We start from the raw sequence: 14,942 nt of genomic DNA on the forward strand, positions 1-14,942 counted from the left end.
TTTGAGCAGGGACTGTCTTTCTTCTATGTTTGTGCAGCGCTGCGTACGCCTTGTAGCGCTATAGAAATGCTAAATATTAGTAGTAGTAGGACTGTCTGAAGGGGCTTGTCCGCTCCACATAGAAGGCCAATGCTCTCTTGCAGTCCAATGTATGCAACTGATGTTCAGCAGGGCGGGTATGAGGACGGGGAAATAATGTTGGCAAGACAACTGACTGGTTCAGATGGAACTCCGACACCACCTTCGGCAAGAACTTAGGGTGAGTTCGGACTACTCTGTTATGATGAAATTTAGTATAGGGAGCATGGACTACCAAGGCTTGAAGCTCACTGACTCTACGAGCTGAAGTAACAGCCACCAAGAAAATGACCTTCCAGGTCAAATACTTAAGATGGCAGGAATCCAGTGGCTCAAAAGGAGATTTCATCAGCTGGGTGAGGACAAATTTGAGATCCCATGACACCATAGGAGGTTTGACAGGGGGCTTTGACAAAAGCAAACCTCTCATGAATCGAACTAAAGGCTGTCCAGAGATAGGCTTACCCTCCACACGATAATGATAAGCACTAATAGCACTAAGATGAACACTTCCGGAGTTGGTCTTGAGACCAGACTATGACAAGTGCAGAAGGTATTCAAGCAGGGTCTGTGTAGAACAAGAACGAGGATCTAGGGCCTTGCTATCACACCAGACGGCAAACCTCCTCCATTTAAAAGAGTAACACCTCTTCGTGGAATCTTTCCTGGAAGCAAGCAACACTCGGGAGACACCCTCAGAAAGACCCAAGGAGGCAAAGTCTACGCCCTCAACATCCAGGCCGTGAGAGCCAGAGACTGGAGGTTGAGATGCAGAAGCGCCCCCTCGTTCTGAGTGTTGGAAAACACTCCAATCTCCACGGTTCTTCGGAGGACAACTCCAGAAGAAGAGAACCAGATCTGACATGGCCAAAAGGACGCAATCAGAATCATGGTTCCGCGGTCTTGCTGTAGTTTCAGCAAAGTCTTCCCCACCAGAGGTATGGGAGGATATGCATACAGAAGGCCTGACCCCCAATGTAGGAGAAATGCATCCGTGGCTAGCCTGTCGTCTGGAACAGAACTGAGGGACCTTGTGATTGATCCGAGTGGCAAAAAGATCCACCGAGGGGGTGCCCCACGCTCGGAACATCTTGCGGACAACTGCCCTGTTAAGAGACCACTCGTGAGGTTGCATTATCCTGCTCAACCTGTCAGCCAGACTGTTTACACCTGACAGATACGTGGCCTGGAGAAACATGCCGTGACGGCAGGCCCAAAGCCACATCTGGACGGCTTCCCGACACAGGAGGCGAGATCCGGTGCCCCCCTGCTTGTTGACATAGTACATGGCACGCTGGTTGTCTGTCTGAATTTGAATAATTTGATTGGACAGCCAATCTCTGAAAGCCTTTAGAGCATTCCAGATCGCTCGCAACTCCAGGAGATTGATCTGAAGACCTGATTCCTGAAGGGACCAAGCTCCCTGAGTGTGGAGCCCATCTACATGAGCTCCCCACCCTAGGAGAGATGCATTCCTAGTCAGCACTTTTTGAGGCTGAGGAATTTGGAAGGGACGTCCCAAGGTCAAATTGGATCGAATTGTCCACCATCTCAGGGAGTTGTGAAAAGCGGTGGACAACAGGATTGCATCTTCTAGATCCCCTGCAGCTTCATACCACTGGGAAGCGAGGGTCCACTGAGCAGATCTCATGTGAAGACGTGCCATGGGAGTCACATGAACTGTGGAGGCCATATGGCCCAGAAATCTCAACATCTGCCGAGCTGTAATCTGCTGAGACGCTCTGGCCAAGGAAACCAGGGACAGAAGGTTGTCCGCCCTCGCCTCGGGAAGATAGGCCTGAGCTGTCTGAGAGTCCAGCAGAGCTCCGATGAATTCTAGTTGTTGAACTGGAAGGAGATGGGACTTTGGGTAATTTATAACAAACCCGAGAAGCTCCAGGAGTTTGAGTCTGAGCTGCATGGACTGTAGAGCTCCTGCCTCGGAGGTATTCTTCACCAGCCAATCGTCGAGATAAGGGAACACATGCACTCCCAGTCTGCGTAGAGACGCTGCAACGACTGCCAGGCATTTGGTGAACACCTGGGGCGCAGAGGCGAGCCCAAAGGGCAGCACATAATACTGAAAGTGCTGTGTTCCCAGACGGAATTGAAGATACTGCCTGTGAGCTGGCAGTATCGGGATGGGAGTATAAGCATCCTTCAAGTCCAGGAAGCATAGCTAGTCGTTTTTCTGAATCATGGGAAGAAGGGTGCCCAGGGAAAGCATCCTGAACCTTTCTCGAATCAGATATTTGTTCAGGGCCCTTAGGTCTAGGATGGGACGCATCTCCCCCCCCCCCCCCCCCCGTTTTCTTTTGCACAAGGAAGTACATGGAATAGAATCCCAACCCTTCTTGCCCGGTGGCATGGGCTCGACCGCATTGGCGCCGAGAAGAGCAGAGAGATCCTCTGCAAGTACCTGCCTGTGCTGGAAGCTGAAGGACTGAGCCCCTGGTGGGCAATTTGGAGGTTTGGAGATCAAATTGAGGGAGTATCCCCGCCAGACTATTTGGAGAACCCACCTTTGGTGAAAAAATTTTAACCTCCCCCTGACTGGTAGATCATCTAGCATGGACACTTTTATTGCGGCTAAACTCTCGCCTGGAGCCAGTCAAAAGCCCGTCCCTTGCTTTTGCTGGGGCGCTGCAGGGGCCTGTTGAGGCGCACGCTGTTGACGTGAATGAGCGCACTGGGGTTGTGCCTGAGCAGGCTGGCGGGAAGGTGGATAGTACCTACGCTTACAGTAAGCATAGGGCGCATTCCTCCTTCCCCCATAAAAACGTCTACCTGATGAGGTAGATGCTGAAGGTGCCCGGTGGGAGAGTTTATTGAATGCGGTTTCCCGCTGGTGGAGCTCCTCTACCACCTGTTCTGACTTTCTCGCCGAAAATATTATTCCCCCCCCCCCGGCAAGAAGCATCCGCAAGCCGCTGCTGGACTCGATTGTCTAGGTCAGACGCATGCAGCCATGAGAGTCTGCGCATCACTATACCCTGAGCAGCGGCTCTGGACGCCACATCAAAAGAATTGTAAGTACCTCTGGACAGGAATTTACGACCCACCTTCAGCTGCCTGACCACCTCCTGAAAAGGCCTGGCCTGCTCCGAAGGGAGGTGATCGACCAGGTCCATCAGTTGCTTCACATTGTTCCGCAAGTGAATGCTCATGTAGCGCTGATAGGACTGGATTTTGGAGATGAGCATAGCTAACTGGTAGGCCTTCCTCCCAAAAGAGTCCAAAGTCCGAGCCTCCCGTCCCAGGGGCGCCGAGGCAAAATGTTTTGTACTTTTGGCTCTCTTGAGAGCAGAATCCACAACCCCCGAGTCATAAGGCAACTGGGCCTTCATCAACTCCGGGTCCCCATGAATCCTATACTGGGACTCAACCTTCTTAGGGGGTGGGGTTAGATAGTGTCTTGTCTCTTTTGATGGTGAGCCCTTAGGTCCCCTAAGGCTCCGAAAGACCTCAGAGGACAGCCGTGCAACCCCGAATCTTCACCCGCGGCGGCCGCCGTTCACCAAGGGTTGAGCCCTCAGCTGCAGGCGGCCAGCAGGACTGCTGGAACCGCGGGGTTGACGGTTGGCCCGGCCGGCAGTCAGCAAACACAGTCACAGTCTCTGGATAGTGGCTAGCAAGGGCGGCTAGTCCTCCGGGGGTAACAGTAGCCCAGTCTCTGGATAGTGGCTAGCAAGGGCGGCTAGTCCTCCTTGGGTAACAGTAGCACAGTCTCTGGATAGTGGCTAGCAAGGGCGGCTAGTCCTCCGTGGGTGACAGTCACAGTCTCTGAATAGTGGCTAGCAAGGGCGGCTAGTCCTCCGTGGGTAACACGAAACCACTGGACCTGCTTCAGGAAACAAAACCGGAAGCAACCAGGTCCTCTGGTCCCCGAGGTTAAATATCGCGCCGTCCCACCCCCCGGGAAGGAAACCCACCAATCCGGCCCCAGGGAGTCGGCAGAGCTCCCGGATTGGCCCGCCCGAACTCCAGGCGGAGTCATCGCCCGGGTTCGCCAATCCGGAGCGAGGTGGGAGGAGCTCCTGAATCCGTCCGCCTCGGGATTACAAGAGGCGTCGGCTCCGGCGCCGCCATCTTGGCCGGCGCGAACCTCCTTTCCCTGAGACCGGCGTTCGCCCCAGCGGGTCGCCTGTCTCGGCCCGACCCACGGCAGCGCCGGCTCCTCCGGAGGCCCTCTCCCGCCGTCCCGAAGGTCGCTGATGCTGCTGGCTCCCGCTCCCCACAGCGGGAGCACAGGTATGGACGCGGGACGTGACAGATAGTGGTTTCATCCAGTTCCTCAACAGTGTCTGCTTGAGGACATTATGCAGAGAACAGTGGATGACTCCTTAGGTGACGAAGGATAGTCCAGGACCTCGAACATCTCAGCCCTGTGCTCATCCTCAGTTACCACCGGGAAGGGAATGGCCATAGACATTTCCCGGACAAAGGACGAGAAAGACAAACTCTCCGGGGTAGAAAGCTTTCTCTCTGGAAAGGAGTAGGATCAGAGGGAAGGCCACAAGACTCCTCAGAAGAGAAATATCTTGGGTCTTCTTCTGCCTCCCACGAGGCCTCTCCTTTGGTATCGGACAGTTCTCTGACTGCAGTCCGAAGCCGAGCCCGTCTCGACACCGAGGAGCTGTGTCCTCGATGGCGATGCCGAGAAGTTGACTCTTGTGCCAGCAGTGATGAAGCTCCCACTTATCGACGTCGATAGAGTCAACTCAGGGGGGCAGCCGAGGTCGATGCCGCAGGCGGCACCGATGTCAAGGGCCTCACACCACAGGTAGGGAGCCAGCCGCCGCATCTATCGACGGTATCGTCAGCGCAAGCACCTCCGGTACCGGAACAGACGGTCACATCAGCCTTTCCAGGATCCATGGAAGAATGGCATGGAGGCGCTCGTCAAGAGTGTCTGTCGAGAAAAGCTGTGGCGTCGGTACAGGAGTTGAGGCTAGAATCTGCTGAGGAGGAGGCGGTACCGGGCTGTCCGGAGACCGGCGCATCGACACCTCTTGTATGGAGGGTGAGCGGTCCTCCCGGCATTGACGCTTCACGGGTGCCAAATCCCTTGACGCCCCGGAGCTCTCGGTACCGTGACGAGAAGGGAACCGATCACGGTGCTTCTTTGCCTTCACTCGAGGCACGTCACCGGTACCCCTTGGTACCGACGAGGAGGATGTGGAATCCACACGCCTCCTCGGGGTCGGGTACGAAAGGGGTCGGTCCCGATGGGCCAGTACCGCAGGAGCCCTCGAGGCAGGTGGAGAACCACTCGATGGTTCACTGCTGCCAGCATGTGATGGTCTCTGGACAGCCATTACCTGCGCTCCCGAGGTCGATGCACTCTCCGGTGCCGACATAGACACCGCTGTTGATGTCGACGCACCGAGCAAAGCTCCAAACAGGCATTCCCGTTGAGCTTGTCTCAACGCTTGTGTCCGCTTTTTAAGGCTAAGACACAACTTACATGCATCTGGGCGATGGTCGGGCCCAAGGCACTGGATACACCACGCGTGAGGGTCGGTGCCTGAGATTGCCCGGTTGCGCTTCTTGAAGCCGCTGGCGAGCCTCGATGTCGTCGACGGAAAAATAGCGGCAGTGAAATTAAAATTCGTGATGGTGCCAAAGGAAGGACACAAAAAAGGGAGAAAACCCCTACAGGCGGCCAAAATAGCCGCATACGACGATGAAAGGAAACTTGAGGGCAAAACTAAGAAAAAACTAAACAACTCATGCACGAGCACGACGGAGAAGAAAAAAACGGCGAAAAGCCGACTAAAACAGCCGCTCTTGACCGCGGAAAAAAGAAGACTGAAGTGGGACTCACGCGACGGGCGGGAAGATGGCGGTGGTGCATGCACCCATGCGCTCAAAGGCTTTAGCAACCTTTGTTGCTAGGAAGATTTTCTGGATCTGGGGCTGCTGTGGACGTCACCCGTATGTGAGAACAAGCAGCCTGCTTGTCCTCGGAGAATTATTACGTACTTCCCTGGTTAGAGGAAAGAAAGTCGTGTGGAATAAACAATGGGTTTGACTTGTTCACTTGGTAAATTTTGGTCCACAAATGAGCTGTTCAAATTGCTGCAAATTACCACTCAATTCATATCCTGTTGTGTGGGGAAATTAATTAAAAGCTAAATTAATCGTTTATTTTTCGAAAGAGTGGCTAGCTGAATCATGTTCTCAAAAACACCTGGTCAGAACAATGAACAACTCGGAACAGGATGATCAAAATATGTAATAAATAGAAATGTTAAAAAAAAAAAAAAAAAAAAAAAAAAAAAATAAGGTGCTACCTTTTTAATGGAGTATCTTAATACATTTTTTGATTGGCAGTTCAATTAATCATGAATATAGGTTATTTTTGCAATGATGTGCTAGGAGAACCATAATCAACTTTAATAAGTTTGTTTTCTCTCGTTAGTTTTCATAACAAAACATCCCCCCCCCCCCCCCTAAAAAAAAAAGTTCAAAAAGCATATGCATTTTTAAACTAAGTGGCCTTTTTGCTAAGCTGCCCTTGTGCTGGTCTTTCCCAAATGCTAAGGCCATTTTTACCGCAGCAGGAAAATGGCTGATTTTCAGTTTCCCCATTAGTGCGTGGGCACCAACTGCCCCCTCTTTTGTAGATGGTAGGGACTCGCATGCTATGTGTCAGCACGACAATGCCAACATACTAACCAATTGGCATAGATGCACCCACTCTCCACCCCCCTCCCCAGATGCACCATCTGTGCCAAAAAAACAACATTTTTTAGTGCACACATAAAAACTATGGACTTTTCCTCCAGGAACTTATCCAAACCTTTTTAAAACCCAGATACAGTACTTTGTATTGTTTGAATTTTTGTACTGCTGATTTATTTTTGCTGTACACCGCCTTGAGTGAATTCCTTCAAAAAGGCAGTAAATAAATAATAAACATAAATTACTAAACCAAACCTGTACTTCCTTGATAATGTTCCCTTCTGGGTTCTGGAGGTCATTCATTAACTCTTCTTTTTTTTCCTTCAGCATTTTAATCATATGCTGCTTTTCTGAAAGCTCACTCATGACTGGCAGTTTGCTGTCTGCTTCTAGAAACTTCTTTACATGAGCTTCTATTTTCTCACGATACATGCTAATCCTTGACAGCAGAACTTCAAATTCTTCCTTTGCTTTTTCAATTTCAAACTTAAGTCTGATATTTTCCATGCAGAGTGTTGTGTTTTGGGCTTCCAGGGTTTCACAGCGGTGGTTTTTACTGTCAATGTCATCTTCCTGCTGGTAGATCAGTTTTTCTGTTGACTTTGTTTCCATCAATATGGATGTCATTTGCCCTTCAAGCTCACATAGCTGAGACTGTAAAGTATTTTGTATTTGTCAGAGAAATCCACTGTTCATTCAAACACATTTCAGCAAAGCAGTTAAGCCACATTAACCGATTATAAAGTTAGAAAATAGGCTGCTTCTTTCAACCTATCCAATACAGGATTGCATGGATATGTAAACCCAAAGAAACAAATCATTTTACAACTATAAATGTGTTTTTTCTTACATTTTTCCCCATTCTCTAATAGCAGTAGTCCTCTCAGTAACTTAGGACTAGATTTACTGAAATAGGCTGCTATATTAACGTACATTTACTGCAGGGCCCATTTTATGCAATAGGACCTATTCACTACAACATTTGTTAATGTGGTTTGCGCTTGGTAGCGCATATTAGATATAGTTCATGGAGAAGCTAGATTTGCTAGACATCTGTGCACTCATGGTGCTTCTGTACTCTAAACTCCTGAGAGGAAAAACCTGGTGGCTTAGTGCAGCCTGGATCATCTGGTTACATCATAAAAATTTACAACATTTTTTCTTCAGGATAATCATTTAATTTTCACAAATATTCAAAGACGTGTTAGCATTTCTTTTACTTTACCATTCCCAGCTGCGTAAGGTTATGATAAAATTAAACACTAATACACTACAAGTAATAGTTGATGAAGCTGAAAGACCAGAAACTGTCTTGAACAGAGCAAAAGAATGGGAGAACATTTGAAGATTAGTTTAAAATTTTATTCAAACTTTATTGACTCTTGCAAAAATCTCTCTCGACAATTCTTCATACATAGGTTGATAAGTATAACACCATATGATTTGATCAACACCAAATGATTTGATCAGCACGTTCTGACTTAACCACTATTGGAGGGCCCCCCTATGATGCATGAGAAGAAATGGCACAAGCATGCGTCAAACTTGTCAGTAGCCATAGCGAAAATGTAAACTCCCAACTGCCTCCAATCAAAGTAAATTCTGCTTAGGATTTTTTTTGTACATGACTTCATAGGGTAGCACGCATTTCAACCCTACAGCTGTATGGGTGGATGGAGATGTGTAAGGGGAGTGGAAATGATAATCTGTAGCCTTACAGGGGTTGGGTAAACATCGTATGCTTCCTAAATGAATACTGTTAGAGGCAATAGTTAGCTCTGGAACTCTTTGCTGGAGGATGTGGTAACAGCAGTTAGCATATCTGGGTTAAAAAAAAAAAAAAGGTTTGGACAAATTCATGGAGGGAAGTCCATAGTCTGCTATTGAGAGAGTCATGGGAAGCAACTGCTTGCCCTGAGATTTGTAGTATGTAGTGTTGCCACAATTTGGGTTTTTGCCAGGTACTTGGCCACTGTTTGGAAAACAGTATACTTGGCTAGATGGACCATTGGTCTGACCCAGTATGGCTACTCATGTTCTTATGTATCAGTTTGGGGGGAGGGGGTGTTCTCTTTTCATTTTGTAGCATAGAAGGAAATGCATTTGGTTTCTTTTACTGGTTCTACACAGAAGCTTTAGATTTATTTATTTATGGCATTTATAACCCGCTCTTTCCCGCTCGGTAGCAGGCTCAGTGCGGCTTACAGGATATGGTACAGAGTATCATAGAGATAACACAAAGTGAGGTACGAAGTGTAAGAGATGATCCAGTTGTAAGGAGTAGTACAATTGGGAGAGAAGTGGGGGAGAGGATTGGAGTATGGGTAGTGTGGTTAAGTTCGAGAATTAAGTTGGGTTATTTGGGTAAGCTTGTCTGAAGAGGTAAGTTTTCAGCAGCTTTCGGAAGGGTAGGTGTTCATTGGTTGTTCGGATATGTCGAGGTATTGCGTTCCAGAGTTGGCTGCCTATAAACGGAGAAGTTGGATGCATAGTAGGTTTTGTATTTGAGGTTTTTGCAATTGGGAAGATGGAGATTAAGGTAAGTATGAGAAGATTTGGACCGGTTCCTGGCTGGAAGATCGATCAAGTTGTTCATGTAGCTTGGAGATTCGCCATGGAGGATCTTGTGGATCATTGTGTGGGCTTTGAAGTTTATGCGTTCCTTGATAGGAAGTCAGTGAAGTTTTGCACGAAGTGGTGTTGCACTTTCAAATCGTGGTTTGCCAAAGATGAGTCTGGCTGCTGTGTTTTGGGCGGTTTGGAGTTTTTTCATGATTTGGGCTTTGTAGCCGATGAAGATACTGTTGCAGTAGTCGGCATGGGTGAGTACTGTGGATTGTACTAGATTGCGGAAAGTTTTCTGTGGGAGGAATGGTTTTACTCTTTTCAGTACCCACATCATGTTGAACATCTTCTTCGTCATGGCTTTTGCATGAGTTTCTAAAGTTAGGTGTTTGTCTAAAGTAACTCCTAGGATTTTTAGATTGTCAGATATTGGGATTGTAACATCTGGGGTGTTCAGGGTGGTTGGGAGCAGAGTGGCGTGTTGTGATGAGAGGATCAGGCATTGAGGCATTGAGTCTTTTCTTTGTTCATTTTCATCTTGAAAGCGTTGGCCCAGGATGATAGGATGTTCATGGCAGAAGTTATTTTCTCCGAGATTTCAGTAAGGTTGGATTGGAAAGGGATGAATATTGTGACATCATCAGCGTAGATGAAAGGGTTAAGGTCGGATTTGGATAGGGATTTGGCCAGAGGAATCATCGTAAGGTTGAAGAGGATCGGGGATAGAGGTGAGCCTTGGGGGACTCCACATTTTGATGACCACGCAGGCAATATTCATGAGGTTGATTTGACCTGATATGATCTGGTGGTGATAAAATTTTTTATCCACTTAATGATGTTTCCGCCGATCCCTAGTTTATCCAGTAATTTTGTAAGAATAGTATGGTCTACCATGTCGAATGCACTAGATAGGTCGAACTGCAGAAGTAGTATTTTGCTGCCAATTGAAATTTCCTGTTTGAACCTGGATATCAGGGTGAGCAGTACTGTTTCTCTGCAGGTCGGAAACCCGATTGTGATTCATATAAAATAGAGAATTTTTTTTGAGTGAATTCATTGAGTTGGGAGGTCACTCTATTTTCCATCAGTTTGATTAGAAGAGGGATGGAGGCCACAGGTCGATAGTTAGTGATGTCATCCGCAGGTTTCTTGGGGGTTTTCGGTAGTGGTGTAAGTAGGATGTTGCCGTGTTCAGAGGGGAAGGAGCCTTGTTGAAGTAGGAAATTTAAGTGGGTGGTGAGTTCTGTAATAAATCATTCTGGGGCATTTTTCATAAGATAATTGGGGCATGGGTCCAGGTGGCAGTGAGACTTGGAAAGTTTGGATAGTGCTGAGATCTCCGTAGTGCTGAGGGGGGGTGAAGTTTGTCCAGTAGCGATCTGCCGGGATCTCTTCAGAGTTGGGATCTAGTTCATCAAGGAAATTGTCAATATTGGTATCATCATGGGGAATTGTGTTGCACAGGTTAGTAATTTTATCATTGAAGTATTTTGCCAGCTGGTCTGCAGATGGGCAGTTTGAGGGTGAATTTGTTACTGGGTTCATGCTAAGAAGATTCTTTATGATTTTGTATTGTTTTTTTATGTCTGTTCCGGTGGTTGTGATTTGTTTTGTATAGTACGTTTTCTTGTATTTCTTTTGTGTTTGTTTCCATGTATTCAGGGTGAGATCGTTTTTTGATTTGCTCCAGGTTTTTTCAAGTTTTCTGGTTTCTCTCTTTAGTTTTTTTAGTTCCTCATTGAACCATGGGGTTTTTTCGTGTGTAGGGCTTTGGAGTTTAGCCGAGATCTCTGCCTGTTTATTTCTAAATTTGTGTTATTGGGCAAAAAGTATCCATGTTCTGCAAGTGTGACTGAGGTGAAGGAATCTGTTAGCATGTAGTTCCTGGAATCATCCAGCTTGTTCTTGTAGAATATTTACAGAGCTGTGACTTAATAGGAAAGCCAAGTTAAAAGACTTGTGAGGAGGTGACAGGAAGAATAGGTGAAGTGTATATCTGTAGTAGTTCTCCTCTGTCCCTGTTGCCAACAGTGTAAATAAGGTATTGTCTGGAATGGCCATAGGACCAAGGTATGCCAGTGTTGCCACCCAATCTCCACTAAGGAATGGATCCACAGAAGCTTAGTGGAGATTGGGTGGCAACACTGGTAAGTGGGGAAAAAGCCAGTGCTGGGTAGACTTCTACAGTCTGTGCCCTGAAAATGGCAAGGACAGGTGTAAAGTATCACATACCAAGAGTTTATCTTGTTGGCAGACTGGATGGACCATACAGGTCTTTATCTGCCATCATCTGCTATGTTACTGTGTGCCAGGAGGTAGTGCACATAGTAAAATCTTCTCAAAATTTGGGCCCTTTGGCATCTCTGCAAATTAGGTGTTACACTTGTTTTAGATGCCATGCACTAAGCTATCAGCACATGGCTTTAACACAAGCTTACTGCATCAGCCCCTGAGTGAGATACAAGTGTACAGAAGCAGTAGAGAAGAGAGCAATCAAAAAGATGACAAAATACTGGGGAATAGAGATTGCACATGGAAAAAAAAGTTGAGAATAGCTGCAAGAAAGAGGAGGGAGACAAGATAGCTGTTTTCAGAAGAAAGAAGAGAGTCTCTAGAGAAGGAGAAATGAGTGGTTCATGGCATTAGAGAGACAGACACTGGTAGCAACTGGGGTCAGTTCCTCATGCAGACTAGCTTCCTGCATCAAATATTCTAAATCAGGGAACATGGACCCAAACGTAACAGAGCCCCTGGGAGATTTTCAGCCTCATATCGGGTGTCATTCTCCCCCCCCCCCTCCCCCGGCAGCCATTTTGTAAACACAGTGGTGTTACCAGGGAGAATAGTGGCAGCAGCCACTAGATTACCAGGGCCCCATGGGGGCTGTAGTGTATGACAGCGGGCAAAGCCTCTGGGCCCTCGGGTACTGCCCAGTTGCCCGAATAGTCAGTCTGCCCCCACTCTACACCTCCTGCCTGGCCTATGGTCCCTAGTGGTTTGGGATGGAAAGGTAGCAACAGGTTCAAACCTTACAACAAGCACTTCTTGCCACAACTGCTGTGAATAATTTGTTGGTGTGTGTCCAGGCTGCAGAATCAGCAATGTGTCAGTATCTTAGCATAATTGAAGATACAGACACCTTGTGCCCACTGCTGGTACTGTAGCCTCTTGTGTTTCCCAGACACCACAAAAGAAAGAGAGGGGCCCTTTTCCTAAGCTGTGTTAAAAAGTGGCCTGTGTTAGCAGAGCTTTCCCACACACTGAGGCCACTTTTAGTATGGCTGCATTTTCCATTTCCACACGCTAATCTCCCCATTACCGTGTGGCCATTAGTACAGGAGCACTTACCAACACCCATTTTCTAGGCAGTAAGTGCTCATGCACTACTAATCGGTTACTGCACGGTGATGTAGCCAAGCTGATTAACGCAAGACACACCTACTCTCTCTGCCCCCAAACACCCCCCCCAGCGCTAAAAAATAAAGGTATTTTTTTAGCGCATGAGAAGCATACACAGTTACAAAAAAAAAAGATACAGGAGGTCTGAGCACACCCCATGTTGGCAAGTTTAACCTGCAGTAAGCACACGTTAGTGCTTACCACAGCTTCGTAAAAGGGCCCCAGAATGTTTATATGCTGCCATAACCCTTAGCTTGGGGCAGTTTACAGTATAAGAGACATTATGGTGGACATTTTAGAAGGGCTATTTGCATTTGAGATGGGCATAAACCGGTACTTAAATGTTTTAACTTGCATAAATGTCTAAGTTCCTTGTACAGAGCCAGGATATGCATGTCTCAAACTCAAGTGTGTATAAATAGCAAGTGCTCTGGGTATGTTCTGGGTAGGACTAGGGCATGGCAATTTAATAAATATTTATTCCCTATATCAGAAGGGGACTAGATGTCTGTGTCCTAAAAGATTTAACACTGGGGAGCTACCAAGCATGCTCAGGTTTTGGCAAATTGTTCCTATTAACCAGCTCTCCACTGAGAGATTAGGAAAGGTTGCCCTCTTAATTTCCCAGTGGTTTGTCTCCCCCAAAAGCCAAACTGGCATGGAATACTGGTCTCTTGACAGTGCTGGGAAGAAAAACATTTATATTTCTAAACTAGCAAAGATAAACGTGTACAAGCTAGCACAAACATTTATGCATTTGTTTTCAGCCCGTGGATATTTAACTTTTCTAACTGGGATGTTATACTGCCTGCATTCAGTACATACATGTCCATTTCTCCTGTAGTTTAGAACAGTCTCTACATCAGCAGATTCTGTTCAACTCACATCCTGACCTGGAGATATCAATTCAGACAGTGATTTATCAAAATCAGGGCTGCCGAAGGGGGGGGGGGGGGGCGGCGGCGTTGGGATCTCTCTCTCCGGCTCCTTGGAGTATTGTGTTCAGTTTTGGAGGCCGTGTCTTGCTAAGGATGTAAAAGGAATTGAAGCGGTGCAAAGAAAAGCTACAAAAGTGGTATGGGAATTGCATTACAAGACGTACGAGGAGAGACTTGCTGACCTGAACGTGTATACCCTGGAGGAAAGTAGAGACAGGGGTGATACGATACAGACATTCAAATATTTGAAAGGTATTAACCCGCAAACAAACCTTTTCCGGAGACAGGAAGGCGCTAGAACTAGAGGACATGAAATGAGATTGAAGGGGGATAGACTCAAGAAAAACATCGAAGTATTTTTTCACGGAAAGAGTGGTGGATACTTGGAATGCCCTCCCCGCGGGAGGTGGTGGCGATGAAAACGGTAACAGAATTCAAAAATGTATGGGATAAACAAAGGAATCCTGTTCAGAAGGAATGGATCCTCAGAAGCTTAGCAGAGATTGGGTGGCAGCGCTGGTAGTTGGGAGGCGGGGCTAGTGCTGGGCAGACTTCTACAGTCTGTGCCCTGAAAATGGCAGATACAAATCAAGGTCAGGTATACATATAAAGTAGCACATACGAGTTTATCTTGTTGGGCAGACTGGATGGACCGTACAGGTCTCTCTCTGCCGTCATCTACTATGTTACTATGTCCCAGCAGGGGAGAGAAAACTCCAGCACCAGGCCCCCCTTGGAGGCTGGGGAGGACCCGGAGGAGCAGACACTGCAAGTCTTCCTCCAGTGCTGATCTTCTGCCCATTGCTTGCTGAACGGCTGCTTTTCCTCTTAGGACCGCATTTTCAATTTTGAAACCGAACATGCCCTGGGAGGAAAAGCAGCCACAGGGGCAGCACTGGAGGAAGACGTCTTCCACTGGTGGGGCCTTGGGATCGCCGCCAGCCAAGGTATTTCAATCCTGTTGTGGCAGCGATCAGGGGAGGGGGGGCCGTAGCCCAGCCCAGAGCCTGGTTCAGTATCTCGGCGGCCCTGATCAAAATAGCTGACATGAGAGCAGACAAAATAAATAGAAACAGTCCAATAGAACAGGTCTCCCTGCTCTCCATTTATTTATATTGTGTTATTTAATTTTCTTCACTAAATTATTCTCGACTCCCCTAAGGATCTCCGACTCTCCAATCCCACCTGAATTTCAGCTTGCAAGAGATGGAGCAAAAGAGCTGTGTAGGAATCCTGGGGGTGTAAAATCATGCCCTGCATTCTAGGATCAGGGTC

At 47.4% G+C, this 14,942-nt stretch overlaps 1 protein-coding gene across 6 annotated transcripts in view; it reads right to left on the reverse strand.

Annotated features, from left to right (window-relative positions):
- CCDC122 (coiled-coil domain containing 122) overlaps positions 1–14,942 on the reverse strand; it is a 50,198-nt gene that overhangs the window by 22,620 nt on the left and 12,636 nt on the right. For all 6 annotated transcript variants that reach the window (XM_030199426.1, XM_030199429.1, XM_030199428.1 and 3 more), the window contains one exon: positions 7,021–7,419. In XM_030199426.1, the coding sequence (XP_030055286.1) occupies positions 7,021–7,419 (399 nt within the window). The remainder of the gene's footprint in view (positions 1–7,020; positions 7,420–14,942) is intronic.

The sequence above is a fragment of the Microcaecilia unicolor genome, chromosome 4 (assembly GCF_901765095.1).
Source record: "Microcaecilia unicolor chromosome 4, aMicUni1.1, whole genome shotgun sequence".
Taxonomy (NCBI): Eukaryota; Metazoa; Chordata; class Amphibia; order Gymnophiona; family Siphonopidae; genus Microcaecilia; species Microcaecilia unicolor.